The sequence below is a fragment of the Pristis pectinata genome, chromosome 35 (genome assembly GCF_009764475.1).
Source record: "Pristis pectinata isolate sPriPec2 chromosome 35, sPriPec2.1.pri, whole genome shotgun sequence".
NCBI lineage: Eukaryota > Metazoa > Chordata > Chondrichthyes > Rhinopristiformes > Pristidae > Pristis > Pristis pectinata.
The window spans coordinates 12,084,516-12,105,940 of NC_067439.1; the positions used below are offsets into that span (position 1 = coordinate 12,084,516).

General features: G+C 45.2%; 1 protein-coding gene across 1 annotated transcript in view; it reads left to right on the forward strand.

The window, feature by feature from the left end:
- The window catches only part of dlc (deltaC), a 33,921-nt gene extending 13,145 nt beyond the window's left edge, over positions 1 to 20,776 (forward strand). Inside the window, exons 7-10 of the mRNA XM_052044390.1 lie at positions 18,449 to 18,665; positions 18,778 to 19,459; positions 19,581 to 19,698; positions 19,830 to 20,776. Coding sequence (XP_051900350.1) covers positions 18,449 to 18,665; positions 18,778 to 19,459; positions 19,581 to 19,698; positions 19,830 to 19,835 — 1,023 coding nt within the window. The 3' untranslated portion in view covers positions 19,836 to 20,776. The remainder of the gene's footprint in view (positions 1 to 18,448; positions 18,666 to 18,777; positions 19,460 to 19,580; positions 19,699 to 19,829) is intronic.
- The last annotated feature ends 649 nt before the right edge of the window (positions 20,777 to 21,425 follow it).

The window sequence follows — 21,425 nt, forward strand, 5'->3', positions numbered from 1 at the left end:
AGTTTAGGACATCAGATCAGGAAGAAAATGGGTTAAAGATTCGAATCAGTATGGGATGAATTAGGAATCCTGAGTCAGATAAGGGATAAGTTACCGACAGAAGGTCAAGTGGATGATAGTTTAAGGTCACTAGAACAGTGCGTGGTATCATTGACTAGGTTTGTAATGAGTTAACTATCCCAGATTTTGTGCAGAATGTGTTAAGGACCTTTGTAAAGTTCAGGATTACTGAGTCACAATAGTTACAGGTCATTGGGTCCGTTGAGTCCCTACTAGCTCAATATAAGAGCTACCCAGCTGTGCCCACTCTCTGGCCCACAGTTCTAACATCTCTTTCCTTTCAGACACTTACCCAGCTCCCTGCTGAATGCCCCTGTTGAATCTGCCTCCATTACTTCCCCTGCATTCAGGACACTGACTGCTTGAGGCATAAAATCATCTTTCCACATTCACACTTGGTTCTTTTGCCAGGTACCTTCATTGAGTGTCTCATAGTTAGTGACCCCTTCACCAACGGGAGCAGTTTCTGTCTATCTAATGAACAGCGTGTAAATACGGGGCCAATTAATGAACAGTGTGTAAATATGATCAGGGTACTGGTACAGGGTCAGTAAATGAACAGGGTACAGAGTCACTTTATGATCAAGGTGCAGCTATCAGAAAAGGAAATCAAAGAACTGCAGATGATGGAAATCTGAAATAAAAACAAAAGATTCTTTAAATACTCATAAGGTCAGTGTTTGTGAAAACAGAAACTTAATGTTTCAGGTCTGGGATTTTTTGCCAGAACTGTGAAAGGAAGATTAAGTGTGTTGGTTTTCTGTTGGAGAAAAGGTGGGGGAGGATGGGTACAACAAAGGAACTGTCTCTGATAAGGTGAGAGCAACTGCGTTAATTGGGTGGTTAGACAAGGAGTTGGAAGCACATTGAGCTTCTTTGTCTGTGTAATGTGCCGTTAATAGCACAGCTGTGGGCCATGCTTAGACCATGCTAATAGATGCTAAAACAGAACCAAAATGATAATGGGCAGAAATGGCCGGTTCTGATACAGATGGAAAGAAAGAGTGGGTTACTTAATTTTAGAGAATTCAAGCAGAAGGCTGCAACGTGCCAGACGGAAGATCAGGCGTCAATCCCCAAGCTTGCATTGGGCCTCATTGTAACAGTGCAGGAGGCCACTGACAGAAAGGTCAGAGTGGGAGTGGGATGCTGAGGTAAAGTGGCAGGGAAGCAGAAATTCAGGGACAACAGAGTGAGCACAGATGCTCCACAAAGCGATCACTCAACTGCAGTGCGCAGGAGGCCACACTGAACAGCGGATGCAGTGCACTGGACTGGAAGAAGTGCAAGTGAATCGCTGCTTCACCTGGAAGGACCGCTTGGGTCCCTGGGTGGTGGGGAGGTAAAAGGCCGAGTGCTGCTCCATCTACAGCGTGGGAAAGTGCTGTGAGAAGGAGAGGGGTGGGTGAGGACAGAGGAGCGGACTAGCCAACGTGAAGGGAACAATCCCTTCAAAATGCTGAAAGGGATGGTGAGGGGAATATGTGTTTAGTGATGGAACCTTGCTGGAGCTGGTGGAAATTTGCAAAGGGTGATCCATTGAGGCTGGTGGGGCGGAAGGTAAGGGCCAAGAACCCTGTTCTTGTTCTGTCCTGGAGGAGAGAGGCTGAGAGCAGAGGTGTGGGAAGTAAACGAGACATGGTCAAGACCTCTGTTCACTATGGTAGAGGGGAAGGCACGGATCAGGAAGACATTTCAGGTGCAAGTGTGACCCTGATGGGGAACTGGGAGAATGGGATGGAGTTCTTACAGGAGGAGGAGTGGAAGGAAGTCAAGATAGCTATGGGAGTCTTTGAGGGCTTGAAACGGATATCTGTGGCCTGAGATGGAGACAGGGAGATCCAGGGTGGGAAGGGAAGAGTCAGAGATGGACCACGTGAGGGTGAGAGCAGGGTGGAAACTGGCAGCAAAAGTGATGACATTTTTGAGTCAGGAAGCGGCATCAATGCAGCCGTCCACGTAGCAGAGAAAGAGATGATGGAGTGGGCCTGAAACAGAGATCATTCCACGGATCCAGTAAAAAGACAGACATGGCTGGGTCCAGGCCAGTGCCCACAGCCACACCTTTGATCTGGAGAAAGTGAGTGGAGTTGAAGAAGTCGTTCGATGTGAGGACAAGTTCAGGCGTTTGGTTTCTCTGTTTGTGCAGTCGGGCTTTCTAGGCATGTGTCACAGCCCTGCTGTTAACAACAATTACATAGACAAAGAAGTGCATGCTTCTAACTGCTACTCTAATTGCCTCCCCCCGTTAACCCATTTGGTCTCCCCCTATCAGAGATATTCCCTTTGTTTTCACCCCTCTCCCACTTCTCCTGCTGTGAAAACTAGCTTGTTTTTCTCTCTTTCCCAGTTCCGATGAAGAGCCCCAGAGCTGAAACACTAACCGTTTCTCTTTCCACAGAGACTGCCTGACCTGCTGAGTGTTTGCAGCTTTTTCTGCCTTTATTTCAGGGTGTGGGTACAGGATCAGATGACTCTAATGCAAGGTACAGAATCACTTCATGATTGGGACTAGGTTACACGATCAGTTAGTGATTTACATCACATACTAGATCATTTGATGATCAGAGTTCAATGTTCAGGCAAACATGGGCAATGATCAGGGCTGGGAACAGGTCAGTCAACGATTGGAGCTTGAGGACCATAGTTAGTTAATGATCAAGGCTGGGGAACAGAGTTAGTTAATGATCAAGGCTGGGGAACAGGGTTAGTTAATGATCAAGGCTGGAGAACAGAGGTTAGTTAATGATCAGGGCTGGAGAACAGAGTTCGTTGATGATCAAGGCTGGGGAACAGGGTTAGTTAATTATCAGGGCTGGGGAACAGGGTTAGTTAATGATCAAGGCTGGGGAACAGAGTTCGTTAATGATCAAGGCTGGGGAACAGAGTTAGTTAATGATCAGGGCTGCGGTAGAAGATTGGTTTTTTAGGATGTGGTCATCACCTCCAAGGGCAGCTATGTATTGCCCATCCCTAACTGCCCTTGAGAAGTCGGTGGTGAGCCACCTTCTTGCAGTCCTTTTGTTGAAGGTTCTCCAACAGTCCCAGTGGGGAGGAAGGTGCAGGATTGAGACCCAGTGATGACGAAGGAGCAGCAAGACATTTTTATGTCAGCATGGTGCACAACATACCAAGCGAGTCAGGTTGTACTCAAGGAGAGAGAAAAACTGAGCCAGTATCAGAGCTGGATCAGAAATATCTCATTCTAATGCAGACAGAGAAAGCAAGCACATAGCTAAGGCTCCTACTGAGTGCTGTCATCACAAAAGAGAGGTATGGTGCTGATGTTGTAGGTTAAGTGGGTGTGTGTAAAAGTAGTGTGTGTATATTAGTAAAAGTGATAAGATAAGATATCTTTATTAGTCACATGTATATCGAAACACACAGTGAATGCATCTTTTTGCGTAGAGCATTCTGGGGGCAGCCTGCAAGTGTCGCCACGCTTCCAGCGCCAACATAGCATGCCCACAACTTCCTAACCCGTATATCTTTGGAATGTGGAAGGAAACCCATGTAGACACGGGGAGAACGTACAAACTCCTTTTAGACAGTGGCTGGAATTGAACCTGGGTCGCTGGCGCTGTAAAGCATTACGCTAACCGCTACACTACTGTGAGAACATTAAGGGGTAAATCACCAGGCTTAGATGGAATATATACCAGGCTGTTAAAAACAGCAAGGGAGGAAAATGCAGAAGCTCGAAGCCAAGCCCATTTGATAACAAATTGTTGGTGACAATTCCAAGGGACAGTCTCAACCTTCATTTAGAAAGGCAGAGATTGATCTGAGCCAGTCACATGGATTTGTTAGGGAAATTTGTGTCTGATTATTTCTTTTGAATTATTTTGAGGAGGGTTGAGTGTGTTTGGCAGCAAATCTCTTGACAAGTTCCACATGGTGGCCTAGCCAAAAGTATAAATGGGCAGTGGGATCCAAGGGAGAATGGCAAATTGTGTTTGAAATTAGCCCAGAGGCAGGAAGCAAAGAGTAATGGTTGAAATAGGAACTTGTGGGATTCCACTGGTCTCAGCACTTGCTCCCTTGCTCCTTGTAATACACATTAATGATTTAGACCTAAATGTAGGGCCCTTGATAAAGGATGGTAGGAATTGTGGAAATGTTGAGGAATAAAAGGAACCTGCACAAGTTCAAGGATCACAGGTGGTTCAGAAGGCATGTGGGATATTTGCTTTCATTAGTTAGGGTATAGAAGATAAGAGTAGGAAGGCTTTAAGATAACTATATAAAGCATTGGTCAGATCACATCTAAGTAAGTACTGTGTGCAGTTCTGATTACCTAGACTGTAGGAAGAATGTGATTGCTCTGGAGAGGGTGCAGAGTAGATTCACCAGGATGAATTCAGCACTGGAAAATTGAAGGAAGACTGGGTAAGCTAAGGTTATTTGTTTTCTTTGGAACAGAGAAGGTTGAGGGGAGATTTAATTGAGGAGTGTAAAATTATGAGTTTAGACTCTCTCTTGTTAAAGATGATCATTTCTTGACACTTTCACAGCATGAACATTACCTGCCACTCCAGCCCACACCTGAATGTTGCCTGGGTCTTGCAGTACGCAGAGATGCACTATTACTTTTATTGAGCGGTTGTGACTGGAATTGAACATGGTGTAATTTAGTTGTGAACATCACCATTTCTCACTTTGTGATAGAAGGTAGGATCTTGATGAAGCAGCTGAAGGCCACTGCCCTGAGGAACTCCTGCAGCGATATCCTGGCACTGGATGATTGAGTTCTGACAACCAGTCACTGGACTGATTTCCTCTTGATGTTCGTTGACTTCAGTTTTTCCAGGGCTCCTTGATGTTGTACTCAGTCACATGACAGAGGACACTCAGTCCCACCTCATCTCTGGACTTCAGCTCTTTGGCACGTTTAGACCAAGGCAGTGATGAGGTCTGGAACTGAGAGGTCCTGGTGAATCCAAAACTGGACATTAATGAATAGGTAATTGGTGAGTACACAATGGCATTGTTGATGACACCTTCCACCACTTTGCTGATGATTTAGAATAGACTGATTGGGCAGTAATTAGCCAGAGTGGGCTTGTCTTGCAAGACATACCTGGGCAATTTTCTACATTGTGGGTAGTAGCCAGCATTGTAACTGGACTGGAACAGCTTGGCTAGAAGTGTAGCTAATTCTGGAGCACAGGTCTTCAGTACTGTAGTGGGGATGTTGTCTGATCCCATAGACTTTTCGGTATCCAGTGCGGTGTTCACAGCTAATTCTTGATATCATAATATTAGGACAGAATAGGGGTTTATAATAGGGGCAGCACACTTCACAGCTCCAGAGACCTGGGTTCAATCCTGACCTCAGGTGCTGTCTGTGTTGAGTTTGCACATTCTCCCTGTGACCACGTGGGTTTCCCCCAGGTGCTCCGATTTCCTCCCACATCCCAAAGATGTGTGGGTTGGTGGGTTCAATGGCCGCTGTAAATTGTCTCTAGTGTGCAGATGAGAAGTAGAATGTGGGGAGAGTTGATGGGACTGTAGACGGAATAAAATCGGTTTGGGTAGGATTGGTGTAAGTGGGTGGTCAATGAACTGTGTAGACTCGTTGGGCCGAAGGGCCTGTTATGGTACTTTTTCCCTCTATGTCTCTGTGAATTTGTCAATGTGGAGTGAATTGAACCTGGCTTCTCTGGGGGTGGGGGTGGGGTGATCCTAAGGGGAAGCTGAGATGAATTATTTATTGGGCATCTCATGGCTGCAAATACTTCAGCCTTTTCTTCAGCAGTCATGTTCTGAGCCCCACCATTGCCGAGCATGGGGATATTCTTAGCGCCTCCCTCTCCTGCTAGCTATTTAGTTGTCCATTCCCATTCATAGCTTTGACCTGATTTGTTGTGGGATCACTGAGCCCTGTCTATTGCCAGCCGAGTTTTGCTGCTTAACTTTACCATACCTACCATTGTTAGGTATGCCTGGTGCTGATCGCAGAATGGCTCTATCAACTTCTTCTTAAGCCTTTGGTCATAATGGTAGAGTAAGGGTCATGAGGTTACAGGTGTGGTAGAATACAGTTCCACAGCGCCCTGTGAATGTCCATTGTTGAGCTAAGTCTATTGTGAGTCAATTCCATTGGGCACCATAGCCGCAGAACACAATGGGGAAAGTCCTCAGTGTGATGATGGGACTTCACTGCCATGGTTTTGCCAACCGTGTTGTAATCAACTGGATCTGCCACAGGTAGATTGGTGAGGATGAGGTCAAATAGGTCCATCCATCAGGTTGTCTCACTCTCTACCTGCCACACTTGGCAATTATGTCCTTCATCACTCGGCCATTTCACTCAGTGGTGGTGCTACCAAGCCACTCCTGACGATGGACATGGAAGTCCCCTTTCAGTGCTTCTTCTAAGTGTGGTCCAATGTGGAGGAGCACTGATTCATCAGCTGAGGGAGGACGGTAGTGGTGTTCAGGAGGAGGTTTCCTTGCCCAACTTTGACCTGACGACATGGGAATTCATGGGGACTGGAGCCAATATTGAGGACACCCAGGGTTACTCTCTCCTGTCTGTGTACCACTGCCTCTACCACCTCTGTGTGTGTGTGTGTGTGTGTGTGTGTGTGCGCGTGTGCGCGCGTGTGCTGCCAGTGGGAACAGGACATATCGCAGTGCAAGTATCTGGCACGTTGTGTGTAAGTTATGATTCTTATGATTCTGTGAGACGGGCTACGATTGGGACTCAAGTGCAGGATCTGCTAACAATTGGGTTCAGGTACAGGATTTCTTAATGGGTGGAGGTGAAGGTTCAGGATCATTTAACTGAGGAGCTGGTACAGGATCAGTCACTGAGCGCAAAACTCCTGGATCAGTTAATGACTGGGGCTAAGGTACAGAATAAGTTACTGAATGGGACTCGGTTACATGTTAAGCTGATGATCAGGAATGATCTGTTATTACCAAGGCCCTGCTACTGGTTCAGTTAATGGGCTCTGGGACAGGGTTAGTTAACAATAGGGGATCAGTTAAAGATTGGTACACAAGTACAGGGTCAGTTAATGGTTCAGGATAAGTTAATGACGGGAAATCAGGGTCAGCTGCTAATGAGGACTTGGATACCAGACCAGTTAAACACGGGCTGAGTTGCAGGATTAGACTTGTTTTCAGGAGCAGTTAATGATGGGATTTGCGACTGGATTAGTTAATGATTGGGTCCTGATGTAGAATCAGTTAATGATCAATTTAGTATTGGCTGTTCAGAAATCAAGGCTTGAATTCTGGATCAGTTAATTAATGAGATGTGGTGGAGAATTAGTTAATAGTTAAAGTTCTAACACAGAATCAGTTAGTAAAGGATGTGGAAGCATTGGAAAGGGTGCAGAGGAGATTTACCAGGATGCTGCCTGGTTTAGAGAGTATACATTATGAGGAGAGACTAAGGGAGCTAGGGCTTCACTCTTTGGAGAGAAGGAGGATGAGAGGAGACATGATAGAGGTGTACAAAATATTAAGAGGAATAGATAAAGTGTACAGCCAGTGCCTCTTTCCCAGGGCATGAATGCTCAATACAAGAGGGCATGGCTTTAAAGTAATGGGTGGGAAGTTCAAGGGAGATATCAAATGAAGGTTTTTTATCCAGAGAATGGTTGGGGTATGGAATGTGCTGCCTGGGGTGATGGTGGAGGCAGGTACATTGGTCAAATTCAAGAGATTACTAGATAAGTATGGAGGAATTTAAAATAGACGGATATGTGGGAGGAAGGGGTTAGATAGTCATAGGTGAGGTTCAAAGGTTGCCACATCATTGTGGGCTGAAGGGCCTGTATTGTGCTGTACTGTTCTATGTAAAGTATAATCAGGCACAGCTAATAATTGAGATCTGATAGAAGATCAACTACTAATTGTTACTCTGATAAAGGAATAGTCAATGATCAGGAATCAGGCACAGGATCATTTAATGGTTAAGGCACTGGTGCAGGATCAGTTGAAGGTCATGGCACATGGTGATCAGGGCTTGGGATGGGAGCTGGTACAAAACCAATTGGTGAACAGGGTTGGGTAGTGGACGGATTCAGGTTCCCACGTTAAGTCGATGAGAGGTTAAGGATCTTAGTTTGGCTAAAAGATGAGCTTCAGATCTTAGTACTGATTAAGTTAAGGATCCCAGATCAGGAAGGGAATGAGTTATGATCCTGGAACAATACAGTATAAACAAAGGATCCCACCATTGGTGGAGGGGGGAATTGCATTGTTGGGCATGGATGAGTTAGGGCTTGATCAGACACTGAAGAAGTATGTGGGTCAAGTGTATATGAAAGAAATGGCGCCCACTCCACCTCCCCCCTTTTGTCCACCTATCACTGCTCTGCTTTTCCCTCCTATATATTGGGCTTCCCCTCTTCCTATCTTTAGTCCTGAAGAATGGTCCTGACCGGAAACATTGACCGCCTGCTTTTCTCCACGGATGCTGCCTGGCCTGCTGAGTTCCTCCAGCATCATCGTGTTCTTCATCTTTAATGGGTCAAGTGTATGATGTGCTAATGATTCCAGGTTAGAGAGAGGATGAGTTACGGATCCTTGTTCGGTTCCACAATTTGTTAACGATGGCAGGCTTTGTACATCAGGTGAAGAAATTATCCCAATTTTAGTTTTGGACCTCAAGGTAGTACAAGATTTATTCCTGGATCAGTAACGAATGATTAAAGGATGCTATTGGTTAGAAGGATGACTTAAAGATCTCATTGAGGCAGGAAATGATTTAAGAATCACTAGTCATATACAGGATGAGTTAAAGTTCCTAGACTGGGTGCAGAAGGGGTTAATGATCTGAGTGCGGGTAGATGACAAGCTGGTAGGTGACATGGTGGGGAAAGGATCCAGGGATGAGTGTGCGATGAGTTAAGGATTCTAAATCAAGGACAGGAGAAATGAATGATCCCATCTCCAGCTGTGCAAGAGATGGGAAGGTCAGGTTAGCCAAGGGTTTTTAGGTGACTGGGTAGTCTGGGGTCATAAGTGAATTTGTTTGGTCAATGAGTAAAGGATCCCAGTCATGTCACAAGTGAGTTAATGATCCCTGCTTGATTGTGGGAGTAATTTAGGATCCTGGTCAAGTGTGGGATTAATAAATAATTCCAATTGCGGAATTGTAAGGATCCCAGATTATGCACATGATATGTGAATATTCCCCAGTGGAGCAGAAAGAGTTAATGATCTGAGCCAGGTTCAGTTTGATCCCTGGTTGCTGGTCAAGTGCAGGTTAATAATCTAAGGTTGGGGAGAGGGGGAGTTAATAAACCTGCACAAGATGATCTGATGTTCCTGAGCCAAGGTTCCAGGACACTTTAAGATAAATAAACCAGCTATAGGTAAGAATTTCTGGCTGTGGTGCAGGAAGAGTTAAAGATCCAGGTTTGAGTGTAGGACGAGAAGCATCTGGTTAGAGGGATAACGATCCTAATTTAGTCCATGTTGAGTAACAAATCCCAGACTGGCTGGAGGATGGGATTATGGGTTGAGGATTTTGTGTGAGTCAAGGATTGCTGGTCTGGTTTAGGAATGAATGAAGTATCTTGGACTGGTACAAGCTAATTAACTCAGGCTGTGTATAGGACGATCTAAAAATGTGTTTGGTGCAGGTTTATGTGGGGCATGAATTAAGAATAGGTCACTGGTTAGATACAGGACCAGATAAGGATCCCTATAAACTTATTTTTATTTGTTTATGGGATGTGGCCATCTCTAACAAGGCTTTTATTGCCTCTCCCTAATTGCCCTTGAAGGTGCAGTGAGCTACCTTTTTTTAAACAGCTCAAGTCCTTCTGGTGAAGGTTATTCCACAGTGCTATTTTGAGAAGGAGTTCCAGGATTTAAACCCGGTGATAATGAAGTAATGGGAATGTATTTCTAGGTCAGGATGGTGTGTGACTTGGAGGGGAATCTGCAGGTTGGTGGTGTGGTGATGCTTCCGCTGTCTTTGTGCTTCTTGGTGTGTAGAGGTCACAGGTTTAGAAGGTGTTGTTGAAGAATCCTTGGTGTGTAACTGAACTGTGATTTGTAGATGGCACACACTATAGCCACTGTGTGCTAGTGTTGTACAGAATGATGTTTATGAAGGTTTAGAAGATAAAGTGCCAGTTGTGGACTGGATGGGGGTTGAGTTTCTTGAGCACTGGACACACAAGTGGAGAGTGTTGTATCACACATGTGATGGGAAGGTTTGGGTGGTCAAGAGGTGAGTTGCCTGTCACAGGATACCCAGCCTTTTGTATGGCTGCAGTATTCGTGTGGTTGGTCCTGGTAAGTTTCTGGTCAGCATTGATGCTCAGGATGTTGATGGTAGGTAACTTGGCAAAAGTAATGTTAACACCCTGGGGAAGTGGCAGGATTCTTGCCACCCGTCAGCCCAGGCCTGAATGGTATCCATCTTGCTGCTGGCAGGCATGGGGCTGGTTAATTTGCTGAGGACTTGCAGTGGAATTGAACATTGTGTTCACTGATGATTGCGTCCCCACTTCTGACCTTCTATGAAAGACAGAAGGTCATTGATGAAGCAGCTGAAGATGGCGGGTCCACGACACTGGCCTGAGGAACTCCTGCAGTGATGTCATGGGGATGGGATGATTGACCTCCAACAACCACGACCATCTTCTTCTGCATGAGATGTGCCTCCAAGCACTGATGTGATCTCCTCTTGATGCTCGCTGACTCCTGTGTTACCCAGATTCCTTGATTCCATTCAGTCAAATGCTTTGATCTCACTCTCTCCTCCTCTCTGGAATTCGTGTGTGGGCCAAGGCTGTGGTGGGACCTGGAGCCAAGTGTTCCTGAGAAACGACCTCGGTGAGCAGAGTATAGAACAAGTGCTGCTTAACACTTCCCGTTACTTTTCTCCTAATTGGGACTAGGCTGAAGATAGTCCGCAGCTGGATTGAATTAGTCCTACATTTTGTGAACATTGGATAGATACCAGAGTTATGACTATACTGGCACAGTTACAGTTGGAAGGCAGATCTACGATACTACAGCCAGTGTGAGGTCTGGTTGTGTTGCCTTTGCTGTATCCCCCGCCCTTGGCCTTTTCTTGATATCACGTGGTTTGTAATGAACTGTGCTAGTAGGAACTCTGGAGGAGGCCAGGACGGATCAAATGTTTAACGGTTTACAGTGGCCAATCCAACCTACCATCTAACCCATCAAACTAGTATGTGGTTCTGTACAGGATGAACTAATGATCAGTGGCTAGTGCAGGATAGGTTATTGGTCACAGGTTAGATGTAGGATGAGCAAAGTATTTGCTTCAAATATAAATGAGTGGTTGTAGGGAATGAGAACCAACCCTGTCTGGGATGGGATGAGTTAAGATCCTGGGTTGAGAACAAGTTGAGTTAAGCTGGGGTGTGAATTGGACAACCCTAATACATCATCCCACAAGTTCCTCAGGGCAGTGTCATAGGCCTGACCCTCTTCAGCTACTTCATCAATGACCTTTCTGCCATCACAGTGTTTGGAAGTGAGCATGCATTCTGATTATACAATGTTCAGTTCTGTTTGCAACTTCTCAGCAAATGAAGTAGCCCATGCTTGCATGTAGCAAGACTGTGGCAACGTTCAGGCTTTGCCTGATAAGTGGCAAGTAATGTTCACGCCACAAATGACCATCTCTAATAGGAGCAAGTCAAGCCATTTGATATTCAATGACATTAGCATCACTGAGCACCCCCCCCCCCCCCCCAACACCATCAACGTGCTGGGGGGCACCATTGACCCAAATGGACCAGCCATGTAAATACTCTGGTTATAGACTGTCCTGCAATGAATGACTTGTCTGCTGATATCCCAGAGCCTTTCCACCATCTGCAAGGCATAAGTAAGGAGTTTGATGGAATTAGCTCTGTTCTGGATGATTGCAGCTTTAACAACACTCAAGAAGGTCAACACCATCCAGGACAAAGCAGTACGTTTGATGTGTACTTCATCAACTATCCACAAAATTCATTCTTTCCATTACTGACATACAGTGAGTGTAGTACGCACCATGAACCCACTGCATCTATCTCACTAATGTCCTGAGGGAAGGTAGTCCACCATCCTAACCTGGACTGTTCTATATGTGACTCCAGTCCCACAACAATGTTGTTGATTCTTAATTCTCTTCTGAATTGGCCCAGCAAGCCACTCAGGTGCACCAAAAACTGCAATGTGCAAAATAAATAACCAACGGACCAGCTAGATTCAGATGCACCAAAGTCTCATCCAGCGTAGTTGAGAAGTACAGGTGAGTGACACAGTGGTGCCACTGGTGGAGGAGCTGCCTCACCACTCCAGTGACCTGGGTTCAATCCTGACCTTGGGAGCTGGCTTTGTGGAGTTTGCATGTTCTCCCTGTGACCACGTGGGTTCTCCAGCTTCCTCCCCACCTCCCAAAGATGTGCTGGTAGGTTAATTGGCTGCTGTAAATTGCCCCTTGTGCAAGTGGGCTGTAGGAGAATCAGGAGTGTGATATTGGCCATGAGAGAGAGAATGGGTTACAGGGAAATGAGGGAATGGGACTGACGCCAATGCTCTGAGAGCTGTCACAGACTCAGTGGGCCAAATGGCACCCTCCTATGGAGATGTGCACACAGGGCAACATGTGTGCTAAACAACACAACCCACACACTAATGGATCAGATCAAAGATTTGGATTCCTGACACGTCCAGTCATGAATGGCCTTGAGCAATTGAAGAGGCTCCAAGAATTCCCCATCCTAAATAATGATGTGAACCAATGTGTGGGGGTCAAAGACAGGTTATCCATCTTGATACCCTCCTGAGATCAGATTCCTACCTTCAGAGAACTGGTCTTCAGGCAACTTGATTCACACCACTTTGTTTCAAGAAAAGGCCAAGATCATTGGATAAAGCAAAGACTATGGAATGAACCAACACCCTGGCTTGTGCTCCAGAACTAGTCATGCTGCTGCAGTTCTGTTGCAATACCAGCATCTACCTGAAAACCTGGAAAATTGCCCAGGTATGTCCTGCCATCAAAAAAAAAAGTGGAACAAATCCAGTCTGACCTGTCACCATCCAATCAGTGTGCACACAACAATGTACTAGAAGATGTTGTCAGGAAGAACCAGCTCAACGGTGCCCAGATTGAATTCACACACACACCTGGTTTAAACAGCATTATAGCCTTGGCTCAATTCCAGAGATAAAGTGCAAGTATTGCCTTTGACATCAAGGCAGCTCTGCCTATGCTTGATATCAAAGACCCCAGTAAAATTCGAAGCAATAATTGCCACCAGTTACAATCCTGGAGAGCACAGAGGAAGGTTTAGTTGTTAGAAAGCAGTAAGCCTAGGCTTTAGATGTTGGTGTAGGAGGTCCTTGGGGGAGTGCGCAAGTCCTGGAGTGCCATCAATGCATCGTAAGGTCAGAGAAGGGATGTCTGTTGCTGATTGCACAGGAACAAGCTCGACCATCTTCTACATAAGTCTTACATAAATCTCATTTTATTCTCCCCACACTTCTTATCGACACCCACCAGATTCTACCACTCACCTACACTATTTGCAGTGGGTAATTATCTGCATGTCTTTGGGATGTGGGAGGAAACCCACGTCACAGGGAGGATGTGCAAACCCCACACAGGGTAGGATTGAAGGCGGTTCTCTGGAACGGTGAGGGAGCAGCTCTGTCAGCTGCACCACTCTGCTGCGTCTATGACCCTCTGACAATGTTCACTTCCACTTCATCAGATATTGAAGCAGTTCCTATCTATTGGCAGTGAGGCTCAGGCAGTACTCAAACATAGGCTGATAGTTAGCCTGTATCATTCCCATCACACAAGTGCCAACCAATGACAGAATCTAATGACATTTCTACCACTAGTAAATCTTCCAGCGTCAACTTCCACCTGCTGTAAGGGGAATGGGGGTCACCATTGCCCAGAAGCTTAGCTGAATCAGCCCATAGGTTATTGTACCTATAAGGGCAGGTCAGAGGCTGTGGGTACCCTGTAATGAGTGACTCAACCCCTGATTACCCAGGTCTTTCCAGCACCTACAAGACACAAATCAGGACTGTAATGGGAATGAGTTTTAAGTTTGATCATTAACATCTGAGTCACAGATGTGGAGTTAAAGACACTTGCAAAGGTCAATTGCAGAATAAGATCAGGACCCCGGGGTCAGGTACAAGGTGAGTTAGGGATCGCACTACACAATGGGATAACTGTCCCTGTTAAGTACAGTTTGAGTTAATAATCTCAAGAGGGGACTCCCGGTCAGGTCATACCAAGAAGTGTGCATTCCCAGAGGAGGAGGAAATGTTCCCATAAAGGGGGAAAAAAGGGCAGGATTCCCACCCTTGGATTTCAGGAAGCTCACAGGGTGGGAAGGTGAGCTTATCTTGAATACAGAGAGGTAATACTTCTGAAGGCCAGAGGAGTGTAGAGAGTGCAGGGGAAGTTTAAAAGGAAATTCAGAAGATAGGGAGCAGAAAAAAATCAAAGGCCCAAAGTGTTATTTAACGAGGATTTCCTTGATAACAAGAAAGAAGAGGTAAGCTTTTTACAGAGAGTGGTGGGTGCGTGGAACGCACTGCTGGCAGAGATTGTGGGGGCAGATACATTAGGGACGTTTAAGAGACTCTTAGAAAGCCACATGAATGATCGAGAAATGGGAGGGAAGGGTTAGATAGATATTAGTGCAGGATAAAATGTCAGCACAACATTATGGGCTGAAGGGCCTGTACTGTGCTGTAGAATTCTATGATTGTGCAGACATTGTAGTTAAGGAGCATTGTGAAGGATTCAGATAAATAGAGTGAGAGGGGAAATATGAAAATATATCATGGCCAAAGCTGGGCAACTGTATCCTAGGCTGTTGTATGGAACACGATTACTCTGACCATTATTTTCTAATCTGCTCTGGCTACAGCTGTGTTGGCTGAGGATTGGGAGACGGTGAATGTGGCATCTGTACCTAAAAATGGAGTAAAGGATTGACTAAGTATCCACACTCAGTAATGAAATGGCAATATATCACTGGGAGACAATATTAGAGAAGCTCAGATTAATGAAGGACTGCCAACGTGGGTTTGAGAAGAGGTCACTTCTGACTGATTTGATTGCATTTCATGTGAGAGTCGATGAGGGCAGCGTGATTGATGCCGTCTGTGGATTTCAACAAGAGCAAGATTCCCTGGGGCAGACTGATTCAAGAAGTAAAAGCCCAAAGGGAAGTAATGAGTTGGATCCAAACCTGTCCCAATGGCAGGAGCAGAGGGTAACATTAAGCGAGTGTAAGGTGTTTGAGGGAACCCTACCACACAACTCGAGGCTTTCCTCGCTTAATGTGGTACAGCTCCTCCCCAGCATACGAACGCCCGACTTTTGTACAGCCCGTACGTTCGAGCGAGCGTTTGGGAGACCAGTGGGATGGATTTGCTGGCTGCTGCAGGTGTTTTCTGCCGCCCGGGAGCTCAGTTCCCGGCCACATTTCCTGTAACAATTCCAATAACAACTGTGATGTTATTGAATGGAAAAGTGGAACTGAGTGGCTCCAGTCTCGCAAACAATGACCTCACCAAATGTAGGACCCTTGATTATGATGCCTGCAATGTTATTGCTAGTAGGGAAGAAAGATGCAGACTGCAGAAGGATGTCAGTGGGTGCTCAGATGGGCTGTAAGGTGGCAAGTGAAGTTTAATTCAGAGAATGAGAGGCATTGATTTTAGGGAGGACAAAGAAATAATAATGAATTTGTTGTCCTTGTCCATGTCACAGGGCAGCTAGATGTGGCTGAGGCTAAGAATATAAGACCAGAGAGGTGGTGCTGGAATTCGACAAAGGTCTCCACAGTTTACAGGCAAAGTGCAATACTGGTCAACATAATACAGGAAGGAAGTGATTATGCTTGAGAAGGCACAGAGGTGATTTACCAGGATGTTGCCAGGGCTGATTTTAGCTATGAGGAACGATTTGTTTGGCTGGGGATGTTTTCTTTGAACTGGGGAAGGTGGGAGGATAGATTTTACTGAGATGGATAAAATCATGAGGGGCCTTTATACAGTGGATAGGGAGCAGAGTTAATAATCAGGGTTCATAGTTTTCCTGTATCACTGCCAGAAAGGGTAGAAGAGGTATTTGTTTTTGGCTGGTGTGAACATTATGGGCTTAATGGCCTCCTTTTGTGCCATAATGTTTCTATCAATGATAAATTAAGCTTTTTAGGTTTAATTCGGATGGTTGGTTGGGCTGTATATGGAGTGAGCCAAGGACCTCTGTTGAAGTACAGGATGAATTATGGATCTCCAGCAAGGTACAGGATGAGTCTCAGGACGAGTTGAGAAACTGCGTTTCCCAGCTATCTACACAATGTGTTAAGATTCTGAATTAGATCCAGGATAAATTATGGACCTTTGTTTGGGTTTATGATGAATTAACAATCCCAGGGTTGTGTTCCATTGAGGACATGCTAAATATCCTGGATGTAGAACTGAGTGAATTAACATTCTTAAGTCCAGTCCAGGATAAGTCAAACTTCTGATCCAGGTACAGGAAAAGTTAAATGTTCTAGGTGAAGTCCAGGATGAATTAAGAATTTTGGGATGGGTTCAAGTGTGTTAGAATTGACAGGGAAGTCTAGAGTCTTGGATCAGGTGCAGAATTAGGGATTCTGTATGAAATTAGGATAAGGTGAGGACTGTAGGTTGATGAAAGGATGTACTAAGGATCTTAGATCATGTAAGAAGGGTTAAGAATCTCACTCGGATACAGGATGAGATCCTCATCTTGGGGCAAGTCCAGGCTGAGTTAAGTCCCCAGACAAAGTAGAGGATGGAGTTAAGGATCCCATTTCAAAAACCGGATATTCCGGTTCCTGGATTAGGAAAAGAAAACATTAAGGATTTTATCCGGATACTGGAAGAGTCAGGAATCAACTCCTAACACCTCCCTAACCTAGGGATCAGGTAAAGGATGGGTTAACAAACCTGGAGGAAAAAAAAATCGTGTTGATTCCAGATTGAGATCTGTGGCATGTTCCTGGGCATCTTATACCCAGTTGAGGATCTGACAATGGGTATCTGACTCAAGTGGTTCCTCAGGGTAGTGTCCTATGCCCCACCATTTTCAACTGCTTGGCTCAACAGAGATGAGGACCTTCACTGATAAATGTGTTCAGTCCCCTGAATCCCTCAGGTCCGTGCCTCCTTGCGGTAAAGCCTCAGGCTTAAACTGATAAAGGGCAAGTACCATTCACATCATTGAATGGCCATCTACAGTAAAAGTCTAACCCACCTCTCCTTGGTTCACATTATCAATGCAGGATTGATTCCTGGGATTTGTTGTACGGGAAAAGATTAGGTGGATTGGGATTTAGTCTCACAAATTTAGGAGAATGAGAAGTGATAGCATTGAAACCCACAAAATTCATATGGGCTTTGATAGGGTAGTTGCACTCTTAGCTGGGATGTCCAGAATTAGGGATCACAGTCTTGGAGTCAGGGGCTGGTTATTCAGGACTAAAAAAATTCTTCACCCACAGGGTAGTGAAGTTTTGGAATTTTATATCTAAAGAGGTTTGTCTCTCATGCCCACATCCAATACTAAATAAAGGATAACTCATCGAGATGACTTGAGGACCTTGGGTTAAGTACAGAAGAGTTAAGAGCCCAAAGTCAGGTATACCATGAATTAAGGATCTCTGATTGGCGACAGGATTTGTTAAGGTCTGCAAAGTTAATTATGGCAGGAAGTAATAATGATCCTAGGTAAATTATGGCATGTGTCTACAGCAGGTTAAGGGGCCCTGTAATCTGTGCCATGATTAAGGGAATGATTTCATTTGCAGTGAAGTTCTGGATCTGTTTTTGCTCAGCATGTATGTGATTATGTTTGAAATATCTGAGCGTTTCGCGTACGTTTAACTCCAGTACCTGCATTGCTCTGAGCTAGCCGTCTCCCTTACTTTATCTTGCCTTGTTTGTGATTGTTTTCTGTAACCTGATTTCTTATCTGCCCTGCGGTAACACTGCCCTTGTGTCTGCTGTTGAGAAATCAGCTGTCTCAGATCTGTGATTCTACTCGAGAATGAGTGTTCTAGCACTTCGGTACAACTTTGTGGGCTGAAGGGCCTGTATTGTGCTGTAGGTTTTCTATGTTCCCTATATAGTGTCTTTACCAAAACACCATTGAACGGAGGTCTGTGTGGTCAACCTGCTCCAAGTTCTGGGCAACATTGTTCTGGACACTCTGTGCCATGGTTTGGTACCATGTTCAACTCCACTCAAGTCTCAGTCTTTTAACACTGGAATTAATTTCCTCCCCTTTGCAACCACTGAATGGGACTAAAACACTTCCTACTATTCTACTGCATTTGGAACTTGATGGTTTAATTAATTCTCTCCCTGTTCTTTGGCAATCTTGCAGGATCTAGAAAACAATTACACCTGCACTTGTCCCCAGGGATTCTACGGCAAGAACTGCGAGATCAGCGCTATGACCTGTGCTGATGCTCCATGCTTTAACGGAGGTTCCTGCACCGAGAAGCCACATGGAGGTTACACCTGCCGATGTCCTGCTGGGTTCATTGGCTCCAACTGCGAGAAGAAGATTGGCCGCTGCACCAACAACCCCTGTGCGAACGGTAAGTCCCAGCGCCCCTCTGAGCTCTTCCCCCCCCATTCCCGAGCTCTTCCCCCTTCCCGACTTGACCGGATTGCGTGCGTGTTTGCCCTAATCTGTCCTCCTTTTCGAAGGAGTCTGCTACGTCCTTGGTCGGAGCTTCACCTGCCGTTGTCGGACTGGGTTCATCGGACCGAGATGCGAGATCAATGAGGATGACTGTGCCAAGAGTCCGTGTGCAAATGGCGGCACTTGTATTGACGGAATCAACTCCTATACTTGTAGCTGTACCCTTGGCTATGGCGGGAAGGATTGCAGCATTCGCAAGGACCCCTGTGTCAGCAACCCCTGCAGAAACAATGGTATTTGCTATACTCACTACACTGGCCACGTCTGCAAATGCCCGGTTGGATTTATGGGACCCAACTGTGAGTTCCACGTGACGCCCACCACTCCCACTGACGGGGATAACCCCTTCCCCGTTGCCCTTGCCATCTCTTTCGCCTTGGGCTTTGTAACTCTGACCTTGGTGGTGTTTGCCGCGGTGGTGATTCTGAAGCACGTGCGGAGAAACCAGGGCAGCCGAAGTGCGGTGCGGAATGATCTGGAGACCATCAACAACCTGTCGGATTACCAGAAGGAGAAGGAAGCCTTCATCATCTCCACAGGACAGTTCAAAGTTTCCAACAAGGATGCTGCACTGAGCACAGACTGTCTGACTGATAAATTTAACTGTAAACAGAAACTTCATGCACTGGATTACAATCTGTCTGGGGACCTGAAAGAGGAACAGCCTTTGAAAAAGAATATTGAAAAGTGAGTACTGGATTTAAATACTATAACTTTTGCTTGTATAACGTTGGGAGGCTTTCTGCAATAGCAAATATTGGAAGTCTAATATCTCTCCAACTCCCCCACCCACCTTCTTCCCTTGCAGTAAGAAATCTGATTGCCTGTCAACTTCCAAACCCCCGGGCTCGTTTCAGAAGGAGGGATTGTACCATCCAATGTACATCATGCCGGAGAGGGTTGAACCATGCATATTTGCGACTGAGGTAAGACTTGGCTCCTGGTGCTGGAGTCCTGGGCCATAGAAATGAAAGCACAAAGCTCCAGCTTGACCCACAACAAGGACAGATCACCATCGCAACAGCTAATCCTTCTTTCTTTTCTTCCCCTATTGCAGGTATGAATTTGGTCTCCTTAAGTTTTGATGCTCAAGCTTCTCCTGTTTCTGAATGTTTACAGATTTATTGGACTCTATGGGGTTTTGTATTCCTGTATTTAATATTTATTCATGCTGCTGGATTTTGGAACGGAGAACCTCCTTATTGTTTAAGACCGTTTTTTTTGAACCTGGCTTCTGGATAATGAAGATTGCCTGCTGACACCTCTTTGGAAGCTGGGAAACATTTGCACTATTTTCAAGGGCAAAGTTATGCCCAAAAAAAATCTGCATCCCAAGGACTGAAAAAGGGAGGAATGGTGGAGCAAAAAAGGCAGGACCTTTTGAACCGATTGTGGCCATGAGTTCTCAACTTGATGTCTCCTAGGTGTTTTTTCGAATCCCTTTTGCAAAAATAAGTTGCTCTATCAAATTGCAACATGGCACCCACAATCTTGAGGGGCTGTTGCTCTGCAGAATATTGCCCTTCTCTCTGTTTAAAATGACAGACAATATCAGAGGATTGCAAGAAGACATTCTAGACATCAGAATGAGGAAGACGTACAGTATACATTACAAAAGATAAATGTTCAGTGAGTTGAGTTCAAGGCAGGCATCCATTCAGACTTCAGTAAAGCCCATTCATGAATCCGAGCTTCAGGACACCTTTCAAACCTTTCCATCAACCTGCTGCCTCCCGGTGGATTCTCTTATTCTATATATAGTCAAATATGGGAATATGCTGTGTATATGTCTTATCATGAAGGACTCCTTTTAATAACATGGAAAATTATTGCATTTCTGTTTCAAAGTCAAGCCAATGTTATTTTAATATTTTATAATTTAAGAATTTTGATATGCATACAAAATGAAATATACTTTTTCTAATTTTATTTTGTATATAGTGTATATTTATAAGAGAATTGTACATATGTTTATCTATTATGTTTTATATATGTCTTTCTGTTGAAGAGAAGTTCAAATTTATTTTTTTCCAAATAAATGAAAATAATTCTAATGTAGCATTTTGGATTTTTTGGGGAATGGATGAATTGTAGTTGGTCGGTCTATTCTGTTCATTCCCCATTTCCCTCTCCTTTCTGGACAGGGCTGACCCATTTGGGGGATGACCTCGTAGGTGGTGACAGCTTCTAATGCTTTGGACTATCTGTCATCCAGGCACATTCAGTCTGCGCACTGACTATCCATTCACACTCATTGACACCAATCCTGTACTAAACACCATTTTATCCTCCCCATATTCCCTTCAACTCCTCCCAGATTCTAACATGCACCAATGCGCTGTGGGTAATTTACAGCGGCCAATTAACCCACCAACCTGCACGTCTTTGGGACGTGGGAGGGAACCGGAGCAGCCGTGGGAAACCCACACGGTCACAGGGGGAACGTGCAAACTCCATGCTGACAACACCGGAGATTGGGATTGAACACAGACCTCCGGCACTGTGAGGCAGCAGCACTACTGGCTCTGCCAATGTGCCACCTGCCAATTCTGGAGATGGTCAGTGCACCCCCTTTCCTTTAGTCAATTTCCACAGATGAACTGAGGTTAATGAGGTAAAGGGATATGGGAACTGGGTGGGATCCTTGCTACCT